A 26,123-nucleotide genomic window follows, 5' to 3' on the forward strand; every position below is an offset into this window, starting at 1 on the left:
TGTCCCTGAAACTGAAACCACCAACAGCAAAGAAGCTACTGGAGTGTCCATTTGCACAACCGGTTCTGGGCACCACATAGATGCAGGATGCCTTAAGGCCCAGATGATGCAAAAAAGCTGAAGCTTGGACTCTAATGTGTTTTGAAGGCTTGTATCATCTACAGGATGTTTGCCACACGATCCGAGGGAAGGCTCTCACTGAGCATGTGATCACAGCCTCCCCTATGAAATGGAACTACGTGGACTGCGTCACCTCAGACATCTTGAGGTTCAGTAAGAAGCCCAAACTGTTTAATAGCTGTTAGGAGTAATGAAGGTAGGCTGACACCAGATGTGGGGGTTTAAGCTTTAATGAGCCTGTCACTAAGGCAGGAAAATAGAAAATATGTGAATTTTGTTCATCCTCAGTCATGTGGCTATCACCACCAACAGCTTAGTTTTCCTTTGAGATACGGAAAGACTAAAGTTAGTACAATTAACTCATAATGGATGTTCCCAACCACGGACCTAGCTTTTTGAGGGCCTATAGGATCTGGGCCAAAGTGTACCTTTAACCTTTTGTAGGTACAAATTCAGCAGCTGCAGATCTACGATGGAACGCAGGACAAAGTCGTTCTATGGCATCAAAACAGAGTACCAAACCTTCCATCTCTCCGAAGCAGACCCTAACTGTATGGTTCCTGCACTAGAAGTTTCGGAATCTCCTTTGGCAGGAGGGGGTGCAGGAAGGGGGGGCTGTGAAGGTGGGTGGTTGTAGGATGAACGGGTTGTACTAGGCCAGTCACATAATATAAGGGCCTGGGGTCAGAGGTGGTGGTGGTGTGCGGGTACCCCTGACATACCAGGACAACCTCCCACCCTCCAGGGTGGAGCAGACAAAGTCCAAATTAAAGGTTTTCAGATCAGGGATGTTTGAAAAGCCAGTGAAAGCAGCAACACTGCGTCTCTTGGTACCCTCTACCTTTACTTTGGCTGGGGAAATGCTGCTGGGCTTGTTTGCCGAAGGGCAAAACAGATATAGGACTGGTCGCATTGGGCCTTGGTAGCAGAGGATGGAGGCTCCTGGACAGCAAAACCTCTACATGCGACTTTGGTGGTTTTTAATTTCTACAGGTCCTCCTCAGCCTTGGTCCCAATCAGGTTGGCACTGTCAAATAACATATCAAGTTTTGTCTGAACCCAGATTTCCTCATCCTGGAGTAACTACCCAGGACAGATCTTGTGCCAAAGGCACAAGCCACACAGTCCTCCTGTGTACAGGCCACTCTGCAGTTTCTGATGTGCCACCTCCTTGCCGTCCATTTCCTGCATGGCCAAATGATGTTACGCTTCGGAAATCACACTCCACAGTGCGAGTGTACATATCCAGGGCACAGTTGTCATTCACAACTGGCAAACCCAGGCTGTCAGAAGCAACCACCTTATATTCCTTGACATCAGGTTTCTTACTCTACAACTAAAGGCATGTGAATGACTCCCTTCTCCTGGGTTCTTGTCTCTTGCAAGTTTGCTGTTCAATAACCGATTTTTAAATATCTCTTGCGACATCCTTAATCTGTTCATACAATTCTCTAAATAATTAATTACTCTTTTGTTCCTTCTCAACATGTGGTTTCCTTTGATCGGTATTGATATCTTTTCTCTGGTCAGTGGCTTCTGTTAGTTTGTTACTTTTCTCTTTAATTCTTTTTCCGAGTGTTTCTCTTGAGGTTTATTTCTCTTCCATTTAGCTCACAACCTTTAATCTCTGTATTGTGTGCATACCTTTATATACATATTCTTTTATCCTTATCTTCAGGATTTTCCCTTACAGTTTTGCTCTCTTTGTCAATGATACTTTCTTTACTTTGACTGCGATGAGTAGGATTATCATCCAGTTCTCGACTTTCAGGATTAGGCTTTCTATGTCTTGACTGAGATGAGTAGGAATAGTGCCATAATGAGTCCCAGTTCCTTCTCTTGTTCTCACTGGGATATTCTTGTTATCTTGACTGTGATGGGTATGGATACTCTGATAACTATTCACTTTCACTCCTCTTATTCTCCAGGTTATATTTTGGTTACATTAACTGGGAAGAGTATGGATACGGTCATCATGATTCTCATTCAACTTCTCTTGCTCTCACTGTTATATTTTTGTTACCTTGACTGGGGCGGGTATGAACACTTTTTTTAATGACTCTGATTCACCTACTTGGGTCCCAGGTTTTCACAGTTAACCGACACTCTTCTGGATAACGTCCACTGTGATTTTGCTTCATATGTCTTGTACTCTCTCCTTTGGTCATTTGATTCCTTTTCCTCTCTTGGTGTCTTCCTCTGAAATTGTTTTCCATTATCCACGGTAGTGGCACGGTATGCGGCCCCATTTGCGTAATGGTCTCTTCCTGGTTACCAGAATTGCCGGTCCACCACTGTGTCTCAGTGGTTACACCAGCACTGGCTACTTCTCTGTATCTCCAGCTGACAGGAAGTCACATGTCCGATCTTCTGCTTTTGGCTCAGCAGCCGTTTTGCATTGCGCTGGTCTCTCAGATTCTCCAGTCTCCTCCGCGATCGGAGGTTTCGTAGCCATGGGCCTCTCTCCCCTCTGGACTGTTGGGGTCTTTTATCTCTCTTAATCATCATCCTTGTCTCAGTTAAATACATCTCTTCATTTAAAGGGATATTCACATTTTCTTGTTTACTGTAACACATACTTGCTCTTTCTTAGTACAACTCCTTGTAGGAAATGGCTAAAAAGTTAATGTTAGGAGGATCTTTAGAGAGTTCCTCACAGTCACAGGCGTCCTTGTCCCCACAGGGGTATTCTCTCCCGGTGAAATCCCACTTACCCCTACCCCTATGGAGGGTTTTGCAGAGCGGGCTCACCTCCCAAATGGGGTGCTCCCCCTTGGAGAGAAGGTGCGAATTCCTGTGATTTGTCACAAGGTCAGCACCAGCATACTCGTAGGTTTTAGGTGTGTGGACAGAAAAACTGGACCCGTTAGAACTGCACTATATTTCTTGGCAAGGTCCTAGTCCACAGCTGCAGTGGAGGCAATCTTAAGGCATACTGCCTTGACAGGAGCAGTAAGTGCAGGCCTAAATGGAAAAAGCATCTCCCTTGAACAACCCTGCTCAGGGATGTCAGTGAGGTCAAGCTGGATCATAGGCTCCATGTGCACAGACAACTGAATAGTTTCCACAGCTTTGGCAATGAATGTGCTTTTAAAAATATATATGTGGCTTCCTGTAGGCTAAGGCATTGACGAAATCAAACTCTGGGGAAGTATCCAACCCAGTGGAATCTTGTAAATCATAGGCCAACAACATCAGATCCTCACATTGGCCAAATAACTCCTCAGGAAAGTCTTCCATCTCTCCAGAATTCAAGGTCTCCAAATCATATAGAATGGTATCACAGTTATCAAAGATGGCCAGCAATGGAGAGAAGCAGTCTACAAAAGGTGGAGCCGAATTGAGCCAGCAGACATGCATTTGCAGCCTGGAGAGTTGCCTAGTCTGGCTTCAGGAAGAACAGTGGCCCATGGCTCCACTATCAGTGCACTGAAAGCACCAGGGCCAAGGCAAAGATGTTGAGCAACTGGCATTTATGTTCTCCCACTGCTGCAGACTGGAGAAGCTGGCATGAGAAACGGGAAGGTCTCACCTACCAGTTCCCGGGTATCTGCCATCTAGGTGGCCAGGACACTGCCATCGCTTTTGGATCCAGTTCCTGGGGGTGGACTAGTGCGGGAGGATCACTTGGATGAGGGGTCCTCTGGGAGTGGAAATGGGATACCAGAGGGTGAGACGTGATATGCCCTTCTTTGTAACACCTTTCCCCACCCTACCAGGTAGGATACCAAGGAACTCAATGCCCCTCCGCCCCCTTTCCATGACACAAAAACCTTTTCACGGACAGCTCACTGTGAGAGAAAACTATCACCCGAGCCGTATACCTGGCATGTCCTAACACAAGTGGCAGAGTCAGACAATTACACACACCTGACTTCCATCACACTTCCCCACACAGATAAAAGGCAGAGAAGAGCATGAAAGCACACTCTGAGGACGGCAAAACACACGAGGAAGCAGCAGTTCCAAGATGGAAGATTAATACGAGGAGAAAGTAGTTGTAAAGAGGGAATTGCGCTTGGCCTTTTCAGAGGAAGGAAACTGCTAATTTCACGAGCCCTCGAGAATAAGAAACATAGGTCTGTGAATTAAAGCTGAACAAAAGTGCATTGTGTGTCGGAGGTACCCGGGTCTCTCCTGCATCGATAGCCGAGGCAGGGAGGAGCGACTGCCGCCGTGGTACTGTCCTTGGCTCCGACAACAAAGCCGCTCCAGTAAAGTCAGCACAGGCGGTGAGTCGTGGAGACTGATAGCAGACCGGTCTGTGTTAGAACCAAGGTTGCAAGCTGCAACATTTTATGAAGAAATCTGCAAAGAACAGACCGTAAGGCGCATGTGATGAGCGACGTGAATATAATTGAATACCCAAGGAGTGACTGAACTTTTGAAACCAAGGTAGCTGCATATACAGAGTGGTTGAGCGCCACGTGGGTGCTCATTCAAAAGACTCTGTTAGGTATCCAACTGAGAGTGTACAATTATGAACTGTGAAATCGAAGTGGTCCTGCAACCTCATGCACATTCAAAAGTCTTTGATAGATATACGAACTGTAATTGGTCCGAGCCCGACTGAGGGAGACTAATTGTGAAAAGGAGATTTGAGCCCGACGGAGGGAAATCCGGAGTGAACCGCGAGTCACCTGAAAAAAAGATGGTGGTATGAAAGGGATTTGAGTCCAGCTGAGGGGGATCCAGGGTGAAGAGTGAATCACCCTACTTTACTACTTGGAAAGGAACCTTTTCATTTGTTCGTTACATCAGGCCCTCTGGATCAAGAGACTTTTGATAACTTAAGAGACTTGGGCATAGAGGGCCCTGATGCTTGTAATACATTTGTGTCCTCATGCCGAAGCCCAAAGATGTGCCATGCTCGAGTGAACTGCTTTGCCGCCAACCCCATCCCCCAGCCACCAGCCTGAACATCCTGACTTATCTTTTTGTGAACACTCCTTTCTTTTTCATGAACAGTACCCCACACTAATTGTAACTTAGCTGTAAGGATTGGCAATAGGTTTTTAGTATAGGCCAATTTTTATGTTGAGAAGACTCCACTATGACTGCATTCTTTATTATTTGATGGTTGTAGCTTGCTCCCATCTTAGATTTAGGTTTAGATAGGCGTTTATCACACCCTTGTTCTATAAACACCCTTGAGTGGTCACTTGTGTCGGCCTTACTTTGATACTATGCCTTTCTTACACTAGTGAGGAGAGGTAACTTAAGTGTATGTTGTGACTCCTCATAGGTGTGATCAGCATATATGGAGCGGGAGTGATCGCTGCACTTTCTGGAGGAGGAGGAGGAATAGCAGTGCTGCTTCAAAATGTCACTGGGGGAGCGGGACCTCATGCAGTGCTACTTTTCATTTGGGGTCAATATGGTGGGGGCATTCTTCATCTTGCTGATCCACTGTGACATACACCATCTTTTTTATTAAGGTGCTGATGACTTTTACTTCAACAGTGCTGTCTTTGGGAAGGAAAGTGTAAGGTTTGGTGGCAAGATCCCGGAAGGTCTTGCAGTGCATGAACTGACAGAAGCTTTATGTGTGTTTTATACGGACATCTGCCTCCCAAAGTCCCTGCAGGGCTCGAAGCCTGAGACTTTCGAGGTATTGGGCACAATGCAGTTAAGTAAAGCCATCAGTGTCGTTCCTGAAGCAGCGTACAGAGTTTGTGGAACAGTGCACAGAAAAAGGGAAGAGGTTATGATGCACTGCTGGCTCCATGTATACGGGCCATGGTAACACATCCGTTGCCATGAGTGTCAAATGGAGCCGCACCGTGCCCACTATAGGAGGAAGCAAACTAATACAATTTGTGTATGATAAAACTAAGCAACCAAGCTAACATCTTAACTGGCAGTTCGACCTAGTTTACATCAATAGAACAATATGGCACACATACAAACATTTGGGGTAACTTACGATCCTTTGTGAATGTTTCTTAAATTACTATATTTGTATTTTGCAGCAACATACAATGACAAAACCTGAGGCAGCAGGCAGGAAACACGCTATGTACCCACCTCTATCAGTCTAGCATGACACCAGATCATAATAAGGAAGCAGCCCCACCCCTGAGCACATACACTATCTGGGATCACCCTGCTTGCCCCCTCATTGTACAAGGCCCAGGTGCTTTTAGCCAGTGTTGCACTCTAACTGCCAATATATACATACAAGTGCTATTCAAAATACACATTAATATTAAGATCAAATACTTGCTGATAAAGAATTGAGACCAGAAACCAAAGACACCAACACCGAAACAATGGCACAGGTCATCGCAGACATACAAATGTTCACCTTTAAAATTTTATTAAAATTATGTTACAAAAAAAAGATCTCTCTGAGTCATGACAAATGTTAAATAGCTAATGCTCATCAGAAATATATTTTACTATGCCCCATTTGTTGTCTGGTTTATATCTTGCTTATCAAATGTATTTCATTTCACAACATGGAAAAGTCTGTTCTAATAATCATCAGTAGAAAAATATGAAAAGACATATGTAAATATACTGTGCTTTCTTTAAATTCCTATAACATACAACATATAACACGTTAAAATAGTTGGCATTTTATAAAAAAACATAATTTACAATGCATTACCCTTTTAAAATATATCTGTACATATATACTCAATTCTGAAATACAAAAGAGGATATGTGCACTTGACCAGGAATCCTATGTTCTCGTAGGGCTCCTAGCTGAATGTGGCTCCATTTTGTTTTCACATTAGGAGAGTGACTGGAGGCTGCCGCCAGCGACTCCGCATCCCCCCACCCTGCCTGCTCCGGTTTCGAGGGTACCACGCATGGATCTAGTTATTTATAAATAAATAGAATAGAGCAGACGTACGACGACAGACCAATGTGTGTTTTTATAAAAATCCTAAATAGGAATTCCCCAAGACATTCCTGAAGCTCTGGTATGGGGTACATTGGCATCAATGTAGTTTTAAATGTCCTTTTGGCAGAAAGTCCCTCATTTCACAAACTCCTGCCACTTCCTCTGCATTGCTTCTTGCCTTTTGTAGCAAATCACTGGAAGACTGTTCAACCGACCAGGAGAATACCCTTATCAATAGAATCATTTGTCCCAAATGTTCATGCCATGTTTGATGATATTGGGTACATCTTCCGAACCTAACTAATAGTATGATCACTACAGTTAGGGCAAAATTAGTTTTGGAAAATACAGAAAAAAACATAATGTAGCCTGGGTGGCACTCAGTATCCCGGCAAATATAATATTCTGGCTTTAGTTGCCATGCTGTATATGTATTTGGGAGTGAGCGCCTGTCATGCCATAGGTTTACTTTGCAATCATATTCTCCACCACAACCGTAAAACCTCACCTATCTCACTTTTTAAATGCATGGTTGATATGGTGTAAACCAACCCTGGGATTTGGTAACCTTTTTGGAAACCAGGGAGCAAGTTTGGCTAACCTGCATCTGCTTGGCAGCGTAATAAAAGTTCCTGCTTAGTAAATGTACTTCTTTACATAGTGGTCTGCAAACACTGATTGAAGATTTTCCTTTAAAGAGATCAGAAAAGTAACGAGACAACACCCTGCTTTGTGGTTTATCAGTATATGTGCTGCTTGCCACTTTAACAGGTAATAATAAATTGACTCATTCCGTGCTTATAACCGGGTGTGCCAAAGGCAGACACACTGGAATTTAGATAGATTATGGCCCAATTGAAAAAATGGTGGATATCTGTTAGTTTCGGATTGGTAACAATCTGGGCACGCACCAACCAGCTCCAAACTAAGGTTGAAGAGTCACAGTATGCCAAGTACTGTAAAAGGGAAGGCTAATCTTGTCTTACAGGCAAACTGGGTTGGTAGAGCATAGTTTAAACCCATGTGGGAGGGTAGAGAGACAAAGAGCAAGTTGTGTTCTTAACCATTTAAAACCATGAGCCCTCGTCACCTCCCAGCAGTTGTTCTTCAAAGTACTAACGGGGGTAACAAGAGAATTAGAGACCACTTTAAAACAAAACAGTCATATTCTGCAGGCTCTCCCTCTCACTCCTGTGAGAAACCAACCAGACATTTATGGCGAGAGAGGGAACGAGAGATATATAGAAAGAGCAAATGGGGCAGGGAAGTTTAGTAAACTGTAGAACTACTTCTAGCAATGGTATGCAGTTCCGCCGTCTAGTCACTTCATAGAAACATCTTTTAAAAATAGGAATAATAGGAGTGCTGAAATTGGCTCTGAAGAGGGGCCTCTGCACTTAGTAACACAAACGCTCCTGCTCTAGACTGCCAGAACCTCAACTACAAGGAACAATTCTAGCTCAACTTATTAGTGACCACCTGTGCTGCTATCTTCCAGTAGTACCCTCACAGGTTCCTGGGAAAGAAATAGTGCCCCCCCAACTCACATGGACTAATTCTGCAAAAGGATCAAACCTACTCCCGCCCGACCCCCATTTTCTTTACACCGATTTATTCTGCTACTTGATCAAACACATTACTCCTCCAATCCCTCACAGGGCCGATCTGCTCCGGAATAAGACACGCTGCTTCCCTACTGCCTCACAATGAAACGTTCTACTCCGGGATCAAACCTACTCCCCCCACTCCCTTCACGCTGCTTTATGCTCCAGGATCAGACATACCCCTCCTTACTGCCTTAAACGGCTCATTCTGCACATGCCCTCATTCACATTCTTGATCAGCGGAACCTTCTCTCCCATGAAATCATTTAGGTTCTCAGATTAGACAGTCTCCCGGCTCCTACAGATGGACCTATTCTACTTCTGGGCCATACACATCGCCCCTCTCTTACTTTGCCTGGCCCCATTCTGTGATTATCAGGCATGGCCTCCACTTCTCACTGACATGGCCACACATCATCCCAGGACCAGTATCAGACGCCACTAAACCTTCACCTGCTTCCGTCTGCTTGTGGGTCCCATACTATAGTGCCCTACTACCCCACATGGAACAACTCGGTTCTGGGATCAGAGACATTCCTATCAGTATCCCTCACATGGTCTCATTGTACTCCTCCATGCAACATTGCCCTTCCCCTATTCCCTGACATGACTCAGAACAGATCTTGGGAGTACAGCCAGTAATACTATACTCCTTCACATAACCCCACACAGTGTTAAAGTCAGACACAATCATAGCCACTCGCTTACATAGCTTTGTTCAGGCCCTGGATCAGATACGGTCCTACCCTATTCCGTCACATGGCTTCACAGTGCTCTTAGATGAGACACTCCCCTCCCTGTTCTCCCACATGACCTTAGTCTGTCCCTGATATGACACAGTCCTCCCTACTCGCCTCTGGGACCCTACATTGCTCAATGACAGCCGTCATTGCCCCTCCACATCCTCTAGTAGTGCGACCATAAAATCATAATTTTGTTAGTTCAAGGGACCACTGGTTCTCTTGTCTCCTACATAAAAGCGAGAAGCAAATGGGCATAACGAATTGAGCTATTTTAAATGCATACTTTGAGGGTGATTTTCCACTGAAATACTGCTAAAGCTTGGACCTGCCATTGAAATGCATTGGACTGGATGGCCATACTGGCGGAGCAGCAGAGGGACTAATATATATATATATATATATATGAGCAATTACACCCAAACTAGGTTCATGTTGAACCCCTTCCCTTGGCACCGACTGATTCTTCAGCTGGTCTGACATCTCGATGCCAGAGGGACGCACTTCTTTTTAAAGTTATGTCAATTGTGTTTAATAGCTTTACTTTCAAAATATAATTTACAAGTAGATTGGAGCACAACTACAAAAAAAAGGATTTCCTTGCACTTCACCAGAATCAAGAGCGAGCATTGGCAAATGTGGCAAATCCCCTTACACCACTGTCCTGCTGGGTGGTTTTGCTTCCCGAAAGCTATTTTTGTCTTGTTTCTGCCAATCATTTTCTCTGCATTTTCATTTCTTTTAATTTTCATTAAAATAAATCTTTTAAGAACGCTATGACGTGTTTTCTATTTCCGTTATTTCTTGATTCCCTTTATTTTTTACACTGTGAATGTAAAAAAATGTTTTAAAAATCATTTAACACGGATATATTTCACTTTTGGGGTTACTCCTTCTGCATTACAACAATCATAGTTTCCTCCAGTAGTAGCTATTGAGCAAAATCCAGCCAGCCCCCCCTCCCCCCTTAGCTTACGTGATAAGCACTTTTGTATATGTTATGTGATATTTCTCCCCCTGGCACTATTGTTGGGTCGCCAGACCCCAGAAAGAATTTAAAAGCTTTGGGCACATACAGAACACTTGGTCACAAGAACATCACTTTGAGGTGGAAATAAATAATTTACATGGCACAGAAACGCTTTACTTAAATATTAGAGACATTAATTAGGTGTATGTGCAGTGCTGTACACATTCCTAATAGCATAAATAATCTTTTCAGACAATTTGAAACGTAAATGCCATGCTCCAGTAGACCATACAATATCACAAAGGGTCACAAGTGATGGAAGACCTTTAAGTCAATCTACCTGCCCCTCTCCCATTCATAGCACAATACTTGTGATATTACACGGTCTGCAGGTGGGATACACACACACACACATATATATTTATATACACATATAAAAACTATTTTCACGAAGTCTCTCCTTTCAGTAGAAACAGATACATGAACTCTTGAGCCTTTTTCTTCTCAATGGGGTCAAAGTTTGGACGATCAGGAGGCGGTCGAAGCAATAAACTCCCAAATATGATTGCTGCATGAAACAAAAGACATTAAAAAGAATGAATAGCTTTTTAAATGAAAAGGTGGATATTTTCAGGGGGCTTTTAACCTTATACTACATTTGCTACGGTTTGGAAAACACAAAGTTCAACTATGTTTTTTCTCTTAATGGTGGTCTTTGGTGTGTGCCCTATTGCAATATTCATATAGAAAGACGCTTCTTGATGAAAAGAATTGGGCTGGGGAGCGTAACAACATTGTAGATGGTAAAGCAGTCAAGACTGCGTTCTGTGGCTTCAGTCTGCTATCCAACATGGATCTATGCGTGACCAACAAATCTGGTGTAGACCAAAATTAAAACCAATGGAAAGAAATGCACCAAAGCAAGAGGCACATAGTTAAACGTGTACACATATCCGTTGCCATTATCTTGATTATGACCCGGTATGGGGTCACCATTGCAGATTGTTTGCCCTGCAATGGCAATAGTACCTGCGTGCTACATGACACAGTATTGTGCACACAATATGATGCGGCACATCACATGACTTACGATGCTTTGTACGCAGGCATTGTTGTATCAATAACCCTGCATGAGTGTACGCCTGGTCTCTTTTTATGTAATTGATTTTCATGATGTTAACATTTGTTCTGTATCATAATGTGACATATGTTGCGGTCCCTGTGGACTCCTTGATTAGATATGTAGCTATTGGCCATGATGAAGGACACGTTGCCGGAAATGCATAGGCTCCCTAGTACACTGGCATAGGCCACCAAAAAGTGGTCATATTTTCATTGTTGACAATACAGAGTGTCGTTTGCCTCTGCAATCATTTGGTGTTTTTCTTCAAGAAAGCAACACATTTTAAGAAAGGCCTATCTATTTTGTATTAGACAATTAACCTTGCGTAACTGCTAGATAAAAGGTGTGTAACCCTCACTGCAGGTTAGTCCAGCCTAAACCCACAGCTTTATTATATAGTCAAACGAAAACATCCTCAAGTAATGTTTCTATTTCACCCAAGTTAAAATGTAAACTTCATTTTTCCGAAGTTGCACTTTAATGATCTGTGGATTTCTTTTGATTTGCACCAGTTTACCGAGGGATAAACACCAACGCACACTAGCGTTCTGCTACCCCAACCTTCCATGCTCTGACTAAAGTGTACACTCCCTGCACGTACTGTAATGGTGCAGAGGTAGGAGACAGATACAGGAGCATTGGTTTGCTTGGTTTACATTTATTCAAAGTAAAAGAAACGGAGGAATTGGTGAAATGCCTAACTAGCCCTAACACTATGCAGGGTTTCCCAGCCTCAAAAAAACGAACTATTGAACGGCCAGTGTCAGAATGTCCCAATATAATGTTCCCTGGCCTGTGTCCAAAACCTAATCTGACCCTCACACTCTGAATTCTACAAAAATATGAAAAAAGGGAACAAAAACATTTCTCTTGGCTGTTCTCCTACAGCCTTGTGTTGTGACTCTAAATAAACGTCCCAACAAGAAAACCTTGTCTCAGTACCTATAGTTGGTTCTGACTTGCACCAGTATATTGGCCTGGCAGACATTTGAGTGGTTAGAGTTGGTGAAGTAGTAAGAGCGTTTTGGTCATAGCGTGGTTTAGCCACTGGAGCAGTATCTGCTCTCCTCTGCACAGGGACATTATCCTTGGATTCATCACAGTACCCTCTTTTAGGATTACCCTAATAGCGTCCAACAGCGCTCTGTACCAAATCAACATAATCCGCTTCGTGCCACAGTATCTTACATTTTTCCGCTTTTTACTCTGTTGTGGCATTGTTTTACTCGCGTTTCTAAACTTTTTCTGGTCAAATGTGAAGCAGATCTATGAAGTTCACTATCAAATTTTCACGACACTCTTCTGCCTAATGGCATGTAGAAGGCAGAGGCATTAGGGAATCATTCAAGTGTCATATCTTGGATAGCTTTTTGGTGCTTAAATAGTGTTAATTCAATGCTTTCTTAAAATGTGTTACATTAGTATTCATTAACATGATTTTATTGTAATTATGAAAGGTTTATTCAGTATACAAAGAAAAAAGTACATTTCATGAAAAGAATTTGCTCGAAAATTGTAAGCCCTCCCACCCCCCTGTCCATGATTGAGTTAGAAAGGAGTGTAGTTCCCACTTGAACCTAGGAACACAGGATTATAAGGACTATCGGCCATTGCTGTTGCATACATAAATATATCTGAAATGGCCATTGGCCAGTAAGGCCACTTACGGTGTAAGTGATTTGTATGGTTAGGAAAACATAAATAAGAGCCTGACACCAGTAATGCCAATGATCTCTATAAATATTTGGATTCTAATAAGTGAAAATAAACTGTTCATCCTATGAGTATTGTAAGGAACTCATGGTGGCAACAGTAAAGAGACACAAGTGATCACAGTTCAAGGGTGTTTATTAAACTGAAAATGCAGGGTGGAACAACGCCCAACCTAAATCTAAATCTAAGATGGGAGCAAGCTTTGACCATCAAATGAAAATAAGGCAGTAATAATAATACTTTAATGTGATATAGATTGAAAGAATTCAAACTTTACACATATTACTTTTACATAATCAAAAAATACAAAAATTTAAATATACAATTTATACAATTATATAAGTATAAGAAAAAAGAAAAAAAAGAAAAGAGAAGAGAATCAGTTATATACAAAAAAGGGAACTTCATAGTAAAAACATTAAATCATTTCAGTCATTTAAATCCGGATGTCCATCACTTTTTCAATCTGACGCCATACATTATATAATGCAATAAAAAGATGCATATTTGCTGTATTAGTACAGTATAGCCAGAATTGATTTTCCGGTATAGATTCCAGATTATGGGCAAATTCTCCTAAATATTTGACAATTGTGGGTCTCATTATGATGCATTCAGTTAATAAGTGCTTGGTAGTCTCCAGACTTTCAGGTAGGTTACAGATACGACATATCCGTTCAACAATTGAGATCTTTTCCCTAGGTCCCACATTACACAGGGTCGGAAGTTGCTCCAGACGGAAAAGAATAATAAACCGTCTTAGCCTTGTTGAAGGGCATAGGTGCAAATATGCTTGAGGTTTCATAAAGTTGTAGAGTCGATACTTTACAAAGGCACAAGACTTTAGACACCCTAGGTGAGAGAAATTCTCTAGCCAATCCCAGAGATCTATCTTTTTCCCTAATGCTGTCATAACCTCTTGGGGAATAGATGTCCCTCTGTCTGTCCAGCCAATATCTCTCAGAAATTGGGTCATACTTTTCTGGAGAGGAGAGGTAGTATCTTTTTTTGCTTATTTCTATCTGCATGTTAACCAGCATAGGGTTCAGAGAACTATTCTTCATCTTGAGATAAAGGCCCGCCCTCTTTTTCAGTACCATTGCTTTAAGTGAGGGTAAACCCAACTCCAGCCTTATTAGGGCCATAGGAACACTAGGGGGTAGCCCCAGAATGCGTCTCCAAAATTTTCCCTCCACCACTTGCAGCCAGGCTAAATCAAAAGAAATTAGTGCTTCCAAGCCATACGTAATCATAGGCGCAAACACCTGTATATACAGGTGTCTCGTCCCCCATAGTGTGAAACCCGCCTGTCTCCTGGTAAATGACGCAGTTAGAGCTGTAACTTGCTGCGCCCTAGCTCTCCTATTTTGTCTACACAGAGAGTAATCACCCCATGGTTCAATTTCAACTCCTAAATATCGATAGGAGGGGGAGTAGAGTATATTATTATTCTGCACCCAAAGCTCAACACGAGAGACTTTTTTCTTCGTGAATCTAATCACTTTGGTCTTGTCTAGGTTAACAGCTAACCCATTAATCTTTGCGTACTCCCATAATGCTACCGCTGAACGCCTAATACCAGCAATAGTGTTGTCAAAAATGACCAAATCATCTGCATATGCCAGTACTGCAAAAGCTGCATCTCCTACTTTAGGTGGGCAGTTATTCACTTCGGCCAACACTATTGGGATATCGTATACGTACAGATTGTATACCAGTGGAGCAGTTACACATCCCTGTTTTACCCCCCTATCTTGTCTCACTTGTCTAGTCAAGGATCCTTCTTGATTTAGTCTGAGGCACACCATGGTATTATAGTTCAGCTGTCTTAAATAGTACAGCAGACTAGGCGGGCAGCCCATAACTTCCAGCTTTTTCCACAGCCTGGCTCTAGGTATAGAATCGAATGCAGCCTTAAAGTCAATATATAGGGCGTATAGCGGGGGCTGTCCTTTAGTAAGTGCCCGAGTTCATAATGTGTCCATCACCCATAAGTTATGCGTGGTAGAGAAACCACGCCGGAAACCACATTGGAACCTACTAAGAATATTAGTCTGTTCAGCCCAATTCTGCAATTCCGTCAACAATAAGGCCGCAAAAAGTTTTCCCGTGGTGTCCAGCATGGAAAGAAGCCTGTAATTATTTGGATCCATACGGCATCCCTTCTTAAACACCGGCACCAATATCGCCGTTTGCCATGAAAGGGGAATAATCCCCTGGGCTAATACCTTTTTAAAAAGTATTGACAAAAGAGAGGCCCAAAACGCTGGGTAGTTTTTAATGACTATATTGGCTAGCCCATTCGGGCCAGGAGCTCTAGAGGCTTTCAAAGATGCTATTTTATTCAGTATGGCCTCTTCCGAGGCCTCAAAAGGCGGAGGGAAGGTATTCTTCACTCTAGATATTAAGGGTACATCTACCTCTCCAGAGTTACGATCTAGAAGAAATCTTACCCAAGTTTCCTCTCCTATAGGATTATCCAGCTGACCCTTGGCCTTCTCTCTGTTCTCTTTCAGAAGCTGCCATATGTTACGCGAATTTCCAGCGCAAATAGTGTTAACCAGCCTCTGATTTCTAATATTCCTCTCTGAATTTCTGATGGTTCTAATGTTAGCTCTATGTTTGTTTTTAGCTTTTCTAACTTTGTCATAGTAAGAGGAACCTGCTATATTCAGTCTCCTAAACCCCCGCAATTCTGCTCTTAGCCTTCTCTTAGCATCCCGAATATCCTTATTATAAGGTTGAGCGGTACCTCCGGGATTTGTCATAACGTTTTTCCTTGAGGTTGCATGTAGACCTGAGAATTCCAAGATCCAGTCTTCTATTTCATTAACGGTCAGCTGTTCAAAATGGGGTAGGGGAACCTGGGCCTGAGATGATAGTGCTTCCATAGCCTTTTTAATGTTTCTCTCCGACCAGATAATTCTAGTGCCTGTGCAATTAGTTTGTATATTGCCTATATTACACTTAGTTGCGGGAGAGAGAGAGAGTTGCATGGAGCACTCGAGAGCCGCATGGTCACTCCATTCATTGGGTATGATTCTCATATCATTTACTAAAGGCAACATTTCAGGACACATAAATATGTAATCTAGGGTGCTGTATGAAGTACCATTGGACCATGTCTGTTTCCCCGGCCTATCACCCATTGTTCTACCGTTAATCATGTATAATTCCCATGTCTCAAAGAATTGCAACCATCCCAACCCTTCACTCTCTCTTTTGCCATGGATCATAAGACATTTTTCACTCAGGGAAGGGTATTTGGTGACCAATCGATCATCCTTCATATGGCAATTAAAATCACCCATCACCACTACCGCCAAATTGCCAGGTCTTTGAGTCCAAAAAGTCAATAGCTCATGGATGGCTTCTTGTAGCGATTCCCTTATTAATGCTCCCGGGGGATTATAGAGGTTAATCAGTAAGAATCTACTGTGCCCATTGTCCTTGGGATAGTCAACCTCCACCGCCAGATGGTAGTCAGTGGCATTGTCCAGGATTTTCCGCGAGTTGACCGTATTAGCCACCCCTATAATAAGCCCCCCATTTGGGCGACCCTTATCCCCTCTTTTGGCAAATGTCTGATGTACTACAAAACCATCCAATAATAGAGAGTTCAATGCCCATGTTTCCTGGAGACATATACAACTATGCTTCACCAATAAATCCATCGACCCTTCTGATCTCAGGAGATGGGCAAAACCCCGACAGTTCCAAGAAACAAAGGAAAAGCTTCAGCGGTTCTGTATCATTCGCGGTAGAGCTTCCAACAATGTTTTGAGGGCTTGTTGTATTTCTGACATCGCCATATTTTCTGATGCCTCTTGATTGACCACATTATCTGGCACCACTCGCTTGTCCGATGGAATTTGTAGCTCATCGATCATATAATCCTTAGTTTCATCAGTAAGATCTCTCTCCTGTGGATCTACATCAATAGCAATATCTACGGTTATTAATTCTTTTTTAAATTTTCTAATCAGCTGGGCTGAGGCTAGGAAGGTACAATGGATGGCGGAAACATGTGGATTGGGGACCTGCAAGGGTTCGATGAAAAAAAAGTCGTCAGATTTCATGACTCTCAACTGCGGAATATAATGTAGTCGGGTAAGAAATTCTGATCTTGCCAGCCAGGGATTTTTACCACTAGGGTAAAGGTTCTTAATGTAGCAAATACGATTCACATTGCATTCCTCGTCCGTGCTAATTTGCACGGGCCGTACCGGCTCTGGTGTTTCATCTGTACCAGCTGCGCTGATTCGATCCTCCAGTTTGGCTATGACACTCTCATCTTGGTCATTGTCTTCATCCGAGAGGCCGTCTAGGTCTGCCTCCTTAGATGTTTCTCCTGGTACTAACCAATCGGCCAATGGCCCCTTAGCTTCTGCGGCTCGAGCTACTGCTCTCGCCTTTCTTTTTCTAGCTTTTTTAGAACGTGTTTCCACGTCTACTTTAGGTCTCACACTGGGGGATATGGCATTCGTTGCTACTTTCTTACTTTTCAAGGCCCTTTTGGCCAATCTTCGTTGTTTCCTCGTAAGAAAAATCCCAGGGCTGTGCATGATTTCTAGATCCTCTACAGTTATCATTGAAAGATCTTCTACAGGGGGATTGACCTCCAAGTCCTTGTCCAGGATCATCTCTTCCGCCCCTTCTTCCATTCTCTCCTCTACTGCTTTCATCTCCTCCATGGTATGGATAGCATCCGAGAGGTTCACTTCTATCTCACCATGCGGGTAGTCCTTTTGCTCTAGTGCCCTCGTGATATTATTCGTGTTTGTCAGTATACTCCCCGTCATCTGCAACAGTATTATGAGTGCAAATTGTAATGACGCTACAGATGATTGGAGCTCCATAATAGCTGTGTTGTTAATGTGCGGATTTGAGTCTTCGTTATCCTCCTTCTCCGGATCGTCTTCTATGGAAGCCATCGCTACATTTGGAGATGCCGAGAGACGTCCACAGCTAGACACGGGATTGGCTTCCTCTAGTGTTATATTATTACTTTCTTTAAGCTGAATAGCATTATTAGATAACTTTGCTGAATTCTGCGTTACCATCCCTCTCTGAATGCTCAAGAGGTCAAGTAGTGAGTTATTATCAATATCCTCAATATCCTCATAATTTGAGGAATTTAGCAGAATACTCGCCTTATTCCCTGGCTCAGCCATTGCCTCATTTATTGTTGAGTTAATCTCTGGAGGTGGATTTACTCCAAAAAAGTCTGTGATGGCTCCTTGTGCCACAGGCGTTGTGTTAAGTTTCTTTTTACTTTTATTGCCTTTCTTTCTATTTTCCTTGCTATCATTCAATGGCATAGTCTTGCCTTTCCGCAGATTGTAATTTGACTGTGGTACTTTTTTCCCTCGCTGCATTTCTTCAGCGTGACAATTCAATCCGTGGGAAAATACTAAATTGGAATCCCACTATTTATTTTATCTTATAATGATCACCACAATTCTGGGCCTGAGAAGACCAGCCACCTCTATAAGTCACGTGCCCCAGGCAACCTAGTGACTAGTGGGTAGCTCACGGAGGAATATAAGTGATGTAGGCAGGGGGAAAAGGCAAGGGGGGGGAGGGAGAGGGGGGAAGGGAAAGAAGGGGGAAAGAGGGGTGTGTGTGTGTGTGTACTACAGCGAACCTCAGAGTACCCCAGTGGGCCCGTTTATCTGGGGCCTACACAAGACACACCACACCTTAACAGTCGTCCAGGTCTGACTGTCTTCCCCTACTCCAGCTCCAATCTCCCCAACCAAAGCACAGCCCACACCACTGCCACTCCCTTAGAGGGCAATCACCTATGCCAGTGCACTGGGATACTCGAGTCAGGTAACCGGCTATTCCAACAAAGCCGTTCCTGTCACCCAGTACTCTACCACCTACTTGTGCTACTCCGGCAGCAGCAGGCTCTTGTGTGGACTGCCTCCGTCCTGCTTCTGAGCTTCTACGCTCAAGCTCCGCCAAGTATCCCGTGCCTCCTGTGCTTCCCGCACTGTCAGCGCCGTCACCGACCTGCAGCACACAGCAAACAGCCCGTAGCCGCCTACCGCCGCCGCCGTCACCGACCCGCAGCACACAGCCCGTAGCCGCCTACCGCCATCACCGACCCACAGCACACAGCCGCCTACCGCAGCCGCCGTCGCAGAGCTGGTGGGTTTAGAGAAAAGGACCTTCCGGCCATGGAGTCCACAGAGTCAAGCCGCACTGACGTATCGTCGTACTGCCTCAGACCGAGACGCAGCCGCTTCCGACTCTGAGGCAGTCCTTGTGGCGTCTGTCAAAGTAAAAAGGTCTATAATAAAAAAAAAAAAATTGCTAATTCCTTACAACTAATTACAAAAATAGTGAGGCATAGGGTTTTCAATAAAGAAAGAAGTGTTCACAAATGATAAATCAGGATGCGATTCCCAGGTGTCTCCCTCCCCCATGTTTTGAGCACGGGATAAGGTGAATCTCCTGAGCACAGCACACACTCAAGCTTTCTCGGCACGAGTCGACAGTTCAGTATCAGCTATCAGGTTCTTTGATGGTTAAATCTCTTTTTAATAAATGTCTCTTGACTTAGAGGGCCTGATATTTTCAACAAACAGAGTTCTGTTCTAGGTATGGCTTTGGCTGATGGCTTTACCCCTCGTTCCCCCTCTTCCGGGCACACACCCCTCAAAAGTCATATTCAGCAAAATCAATTAAACAGTTTTTTTCTCAATGAACTTTGGGTGATGACTTTCCATCTCTCAATCTCCCTCCTTCGGGCTCTGACACCTTTGGACGTTACCTCGCTCCTTAGGGTTCACTCTTGCCAAGCTTTGTAACACACTGTTCATGTGCTAATTTCACCAAGCAGGATTAATTTCCCTTTCTTTCATAATCATCTGTCGGTCAAAAACTTTTGACAGTACAGAGGATTTTACAAGAACCCTGTATGACCACTTTAACCTCTCTTTGCCTCTTCCCAAGGCCTTCTGGTTACGGTAGCCTTTACCATCGGGTAATTGCTTGAGCACCCACGTGGTGCCGGACGCCCCTTTTGCTGTGGCTTTCCCCCTCTTTCATCAATAGTCTCTTTAAACCTTTCAAAGTTCAAATTAGCGGTTTGCTACTTTTCGTTCAACACAGTTCGGCTTCTTATTGGCTCTCCTCTCGACTCACCAGCTGTGATGAACCGATTGGCTTTCTTCCTCTCCGGAGTCAAGGTTGGTACCACGGAGACGAGCGTCTCTCCCCGGCTTGGTTATCAGCTGAGGAGGATCTTGTGTACCGTAGACATCTGCTGCAACACACTGGCTATTTTTTGTGGTCTTATGATTCCTACTGCGGGGGTTTCATGGGCCTTGGTCGGAAAGGGTAAGGTCGCTTCTCTCCTTGACACCTCCTCGGTATGTGCCGTCTTTCTCCTCCTCTTGAACTGCTGTGCTGAGTTAGCTCTCACGTCATGCGGTCTGCCTTGCTCATCCTGTGCTCTTGTGCTCCACCTTTTATCCCTGTGTGGAAGGGACAGGGCCGTCAGGTGTGTGTGATTCTGGTCAATTGCCTGACTTTGCCCGACCCTTGTATTGGGACATGTCAGGTAAACGGCTCTGGTGTTAGTCCGTTTTCACTCGTGTTGTGCGAAAGTGTGTGTCGGAAAACAGGGGGCGGGGGGGCCAGGGAGCAGTGTTTTGGAATATCCTACATGGTAGGATGGGGAAAAAGTGTTGAAAGAAAGGCATCATCCAACTCATCTGTGTCCCGCTCCCATTCCCCAGGGACCCCCCATCCAGGTCATCCTCCCCCACTGGTCCACCCCCAGGAACTGGAACCAAAAGCGATGGCCATGTCCTGGCCACCTGGATGACAGACCCTAGGGACTAGCTAGGGAGACACCTTCAGGTTTCTTACAGTATATCCCAAGTTAAAATGAGTGAAATTGCTGGATAAACCTCTAGACAAATAATCAGTGCCTAAAAATGATCACACATTCTAAAAATCTGTATTCACCTTACTAAAGATAACTCCATGTGTGATATTTTTTACAACATTTCTCAAAGGTAAGGAGGACTTCATGTGTACCACCTCTCAAAACATAAAATAGATTCAAATAACAGCTTGTTGAACTTTATAAATGTTACATGTCATGAAGATCTGTCATCTGCAGCTGGGCTGTTTCTAGCCAACTTGGTGCCCAGGGCGAAACACTAATATGCCAAGATGGACAGTCTGGCACACTCCTATTGTACTATTTCAAAATACCTCTATGAGAGTGGTAAAGGGGTTAAATAGCACCAATGAGTGTTCTTGTCTGCTTTGAATTAAATCGCAGACCATTACAGCAATATAACCGATCACAGATCCCTACATTTGATAGGTCTGTGATAAAAGGGTTGCATGTGTGAATCTCTAAATACATAACAGACACATGGCGTGGTGCTCACATCACTGTTCACAACACTCACCGCAACATCAGAATGTTTGTGACCATGAACCATACATACTCATTCGGACAGCTTAAGTTTTTAGATGAGAGTATATAATGGCTGCAACATCAGCCGCTCAAATGGGGTACAAGGGCTCTTTTACTTCTCGTTTCTGGAGAATTTTAGATGAAGAGAAGCTGGGTCTCAGTATGAGCATGCCCAGCCCCCAAAACAGAAACATCTGGGAGGTGTCAGGAATGAAACCAAGACACAAGTCAGCAATGATTTTGGTTAAAGACTTTTATTGAAAAGGGGTTAGGAAAATGCCTCACACTACTCTAAGAGGAATTTCCCTGCCTAAACCAAAAACTAAGGATCTGTCAGAATGTCCAAAACAAAACTGTCCTGTGTCCAAAGTTCTATTCTGACCCTCACAATATAAACTAAATTCTAAGGTGAAGATGGTAATGTCTAACTCTAGGTGGTTTATAAAAGTGTTCACAAAGGAAGAATAAATAGTTCAAACACAAAAGTTCTTCAAGGACAAAAATCGTGGCTCCAGAGGGTGGCTTCCTTCCCCTGGATTCCTCTTTACGTTTTCTTATAAATAACAGGACTGGCTTTTCCTTTTGATAGATGTACAAAATCATACACCGTTTTGTTTTGTCTTTGTTTTGTCAGCATACCTGGTATACTCTCCTGCCAGGATTTCCTTCTTCCTCTTCTACTGGTTAACAGTCTTTTTCCTAGTCCTGATATTTCTTCTCAGGACCACTTTACTCCTGGTTCATGCAGTCCTTTTCCTAGTCCTGATATTTCTTCTCAGCACCTCCTTACTCTTAGTACATTTCTTGTGACTGCCTGGTATACTCTTGCCAGGGCTTCTTACTTTCACACACTCGTAATTGCCTGGTATACTCTCCTGCCAGGGCTTTCCACTTGCGTACCTTTGTTTACACATACACTCTGGATAATTCACCACATTAGCCTTTTTGAATAATTGATCCTGTTCATTGAATGCTGCCTTGTTAGTGTTTTGCTCACACTTCCACTCTTGGTAACTCAGCACCTTCGCCTTACTGGCTAATTCACCCTGTTTATTATATACGGTCTTGTTAGTGTTTCTTATATGCATGTACGGCACATACTTCCAAACTTCAATGACTCCCTTCTTTAGAATATGCGCTTTCACTTTCTCTCGGGTTTTGTAAACAGCTCTCTTTCTCTCTCGGTTCTGTTATGTAAAATTCTTCACATTTGGCGTGGTCACCAATATGTCTGATGTTCCCTTTCTCGCAGCGTAGACTCACTTGCTCTTCATGGCGTCACTGCCCAGACCCCGGGGATTTCTTAGTCAGGTGGCCAGGGCACGCCCATTGCCTTTGAATCCAGACCCTGGGGTGGACTAGTGCAGGAGGATCACCTGGGTGAGGGGTCCTCAGGGAGTGGGGGAGAGACACCCAATGGCGAGCGACAGTATCCCGCCTTTCCCAATACCCCTATCCAATCCTATTTTATAGGATATTCCAACTTCCCAAATCCCCCGCCACCTCTTTCCTACACAAACACTGAGCTGAGGAAGAGGAGGTCTAATGCTACAAGGATTACCACACATGCAATACACTGGACATGTCCCTCTAACAAGATCAGGCGGGGTCAGGCACTTGACTTTAATCACGCACACCTAATAGCTATTAACTCTCCTCACATGGTTAAAAGGTCGGACTCTAAGACACATTTTGAGCATGGCCATGCACGAGAAGGAGCAGCTCCTCCAGGGCTATAGCGAACCAGGCAAGGAGAGCGACAAACCGAGTGGTTCAACCTAAGGGACAGGTAGCCAGAGACCCCATCGCCCCCAGCCCCGGCGAGAGATTGCTATTTCCGAAAGCCCGTGAGGATTGCGCACGACAGCCCAGCTGGAAGGGAGAAAGAGTCCTCGGAGTGCTAGAAGGTTACCAACCACCCTCCCGGGTGAACGGCAGAGTTGAGGAGGCGCAGACGGAAAACATCTTAACACGACTGTTGAGTTGAGGGAAGCAAAGAAAGCCCGGTCTGTGTTTAATTGAAATGCCTGCAACAGTATCTGAGGGATGAAGGTTATGCGAGCGTCGATAAGCTGCGAGAGAAAGTGAATCCATTGTTAAGAACTATGAATACTAAATACAAAGTAGCAAAGTGGTCCAGCGAAGTGAGATTGCCCAATCGAATGTCTCTGTGAAATGTTTTAAAGCTGCAGAGGCAGCTGGAAGCGAGAGAAAAAGTAACCATACACCTGCATGAAAGAAAAGTTTTAAAGACTTGATCTAGGAGCAATTAATATGAAAGCTAGTCATACGTAGTAAGCACATTTTCCAAGAGCCATTGTAACGGAAGGAAAATATGTAAAGGGGAAGTAAAGAAAGAAAGTAGGGTTGAAAGGTAATAGGTTAAAGGATCGAATGTAAAGGATAGAATGGCAAAAGGTTCGAGTCAAAAGGACCGAAAAAACGGTCACATTTTTTTTTGTTTTGTTCCCCCCACAAAACCCCTGTTTTACCTATACAGAGGCCTATATTGGAGAGAGTTCTGTCCTCTGGGCATCTGCCATTGAGAATATACTAGATTTATATTAAGAATATATGGGATTCCATCTACTTTTTTATTTTTGTATATATATTTTTTCTACAATGTGAAAGCCTGATATGAAATGGCTAGAATTCTCAGATCGATATGGTTTTAAATTACTTTGATGTTAATAAAATGTATTGCATAGTTGTGCTCTGATTTCGCTTTCTTCTCAGCAACTCATTGTAAATCTGTTCTACATTACAATGTTATAACGCTTTTGGACTCCCGCGTGACATACTTCCTTGCTCTTGGTCTCTTTAGCTTCCCCTGGGTCCGCGTACCGATTCCTTGCTTTCATTGTATGGACATGGTACACATCATACAAAAACAGGCACATGTGCGGTTACATTGAGGAGCACCACAGAGACGTCATTAACTAACAGGGTGGTGACTTGTGCAGTGCACAAACCATTGCTGCACACATATAACTGCATTGATTTGCCATGGACAACTGTCTGCATGGTGACCCACAATGAACCCAGCTTTCTTAATCAAGGTACCAAGTCACATTGAAAGGCCATCTGATGTGTGCTAGGCAGTGGTTGTCATGAACTTCAGATCACGCCCCTTTTGGACCTCCTGGTCCTTGTCTCAACGGGGCTTACATTCCGTACTACTTCCAACATGGCCGTCCAGAGCTGAAGCCTTTGCTCGCTCCATGCGCTGAATGCAGCGTGATCTATTTATAGACCACGCCTTCCGCGGCTCCACGCGTCTCAATGCTATTGCAGAGTAACCTCAGATGTGTGTTCGTAGCTCGCGGTATTGTTTCCTTTGTCCCAGTGCTATTACCCGCTCCTGACCCTTTCCCCCTTCCTGATTGCGAGCATTACTAGCCTTCCCCAGTCTCCCGGATTCCTGGACTCCACGCTCCCGGATCTAAACGCAACCTGGAACCAGACGAGACTCGAGCAGCGCTGTTCAAGACCAGGAGCGTTCGCAAGAAGGCAGCGATCGAAGACACCGGCAAACACCGGACCCAGGTGAGAAGGGGGGGAACTGACAGTTTGAGACGCCACCCGATCGAACCTAAAAACGAGATGGAAGCCGCCGTGCAGGACTTAATGCGACGCATTCAAGAATTATCAACCGAGGTTCAAAATCTTATGGCGGAAAATGCAGCGCTCAAACAATTGGTCTTATCCCGGGATTCTGCTACAAAGGAGGGTGCCCTGTTGGGCGGTATTGTTGACAAGTATGATGGTTCGGCAAAAACACTTCCAGATTCCTGGATTCATGCCTGGTCCACTTTACCTTTAAGCCCTATTATTTCTCGACTCCTAGGGCTAAGGTGGGTTTCATCATATCCCACCTTTCCGGCAACGCCTTAACTTGGGCAACACCCCTTGTTAACTCCGCCGATGCCCTCCTAGACGACTATGATGGGTTCATACAGGCCCTTAAAGGCATGTTCGACCGTCCAGAGCAGGTCTATACTGCCCAAGAACGCTTGCTGGATTTTCAACAGGGCTCCCAAGATATGCTCACGTATGTGACCAGATTTAAACAATTGGCTAAGGAAGCAGACTGGTCCTCTGAGGCTAGTTTTACCCTGTTCAGGAGAGGCCTGAACAATGAGCTCAAGGATGAACTGGCCAGGCCAAATTAATTCCAAGCACTAATGGACCTGGCCTTGCAAATAGACTTTCGCATCCAGGAAAGGAAGGCTGAAAGGAAGAAATCCATGGGAAACCCACCCAAGACGTCCTTTGAGAGCACAGCCAGAATGGATGCAAACCCAAGTCCAGCCCCAGAACCTGAACCCATGCAAATTGGAGCCTTTCGTGGACCCATATCACCTCAAGAAAGATTGAGAAGGAACAATACGGGTTTGTGTATGTATTGTGCTTCAGACAAACATTTGGTCAGGGAATGTCCTCGGGCACCTCCTCAGCGTTCGGGAAACGCCGGCTCCCGATCTTAAATGGAACAGAGATTCGGGAGAGAGATGTTTGCTCCACATCAATTCCATCAATGAACTCTCCTGGACA

General features: G+C 44.1%; 1 protein-coding gene across 5 annotated transcripts in view; it reads right to left on the bottom strand.

The window, feature by feature from the left end:
- Positions 1-6,422: 6,422 nt before the first annotated feature.
- The window catches only part of INPP5B (inositol polyphosphate-5-phosphatase B), a 1,358,813-nt gene continuing 1,339,112 nt past the window's right edge, over positions 6,423-26,123 (bottom strand). For all 5 annotated transcript variants that reach the window (XM_069622659.1, XM_069622660.1, XM_069622658.1 and 2 more), the window contains one exon: positions 6,423-10,855. In XM_069622659.1, the coding sequence (XP_069478760.1) occupies positions 10,734-10,855 (122 nt within the window). In that variant the 3' untranslated portion in view covers positions 6,423-10,733. The remainder of the gene's footprint in view (positions 10,856-26,123) is intronic.

The sequence above is a fragment of the Ambystoma mexicanum genome, chromosome 11 (assembly GCF_040938575.1).
Source record: "Ambystoma mexicanum isolate Mex_15411 chromosome 11, UKY_AmexF1_1, whole genome shotgun sequence".
Lineage (NCBI taxonomy): Eukaryota > Metazoa > Chordata > Amphibia > Caudata > Ambystomatidae > Ambystoma > Ambystoma mexicanum.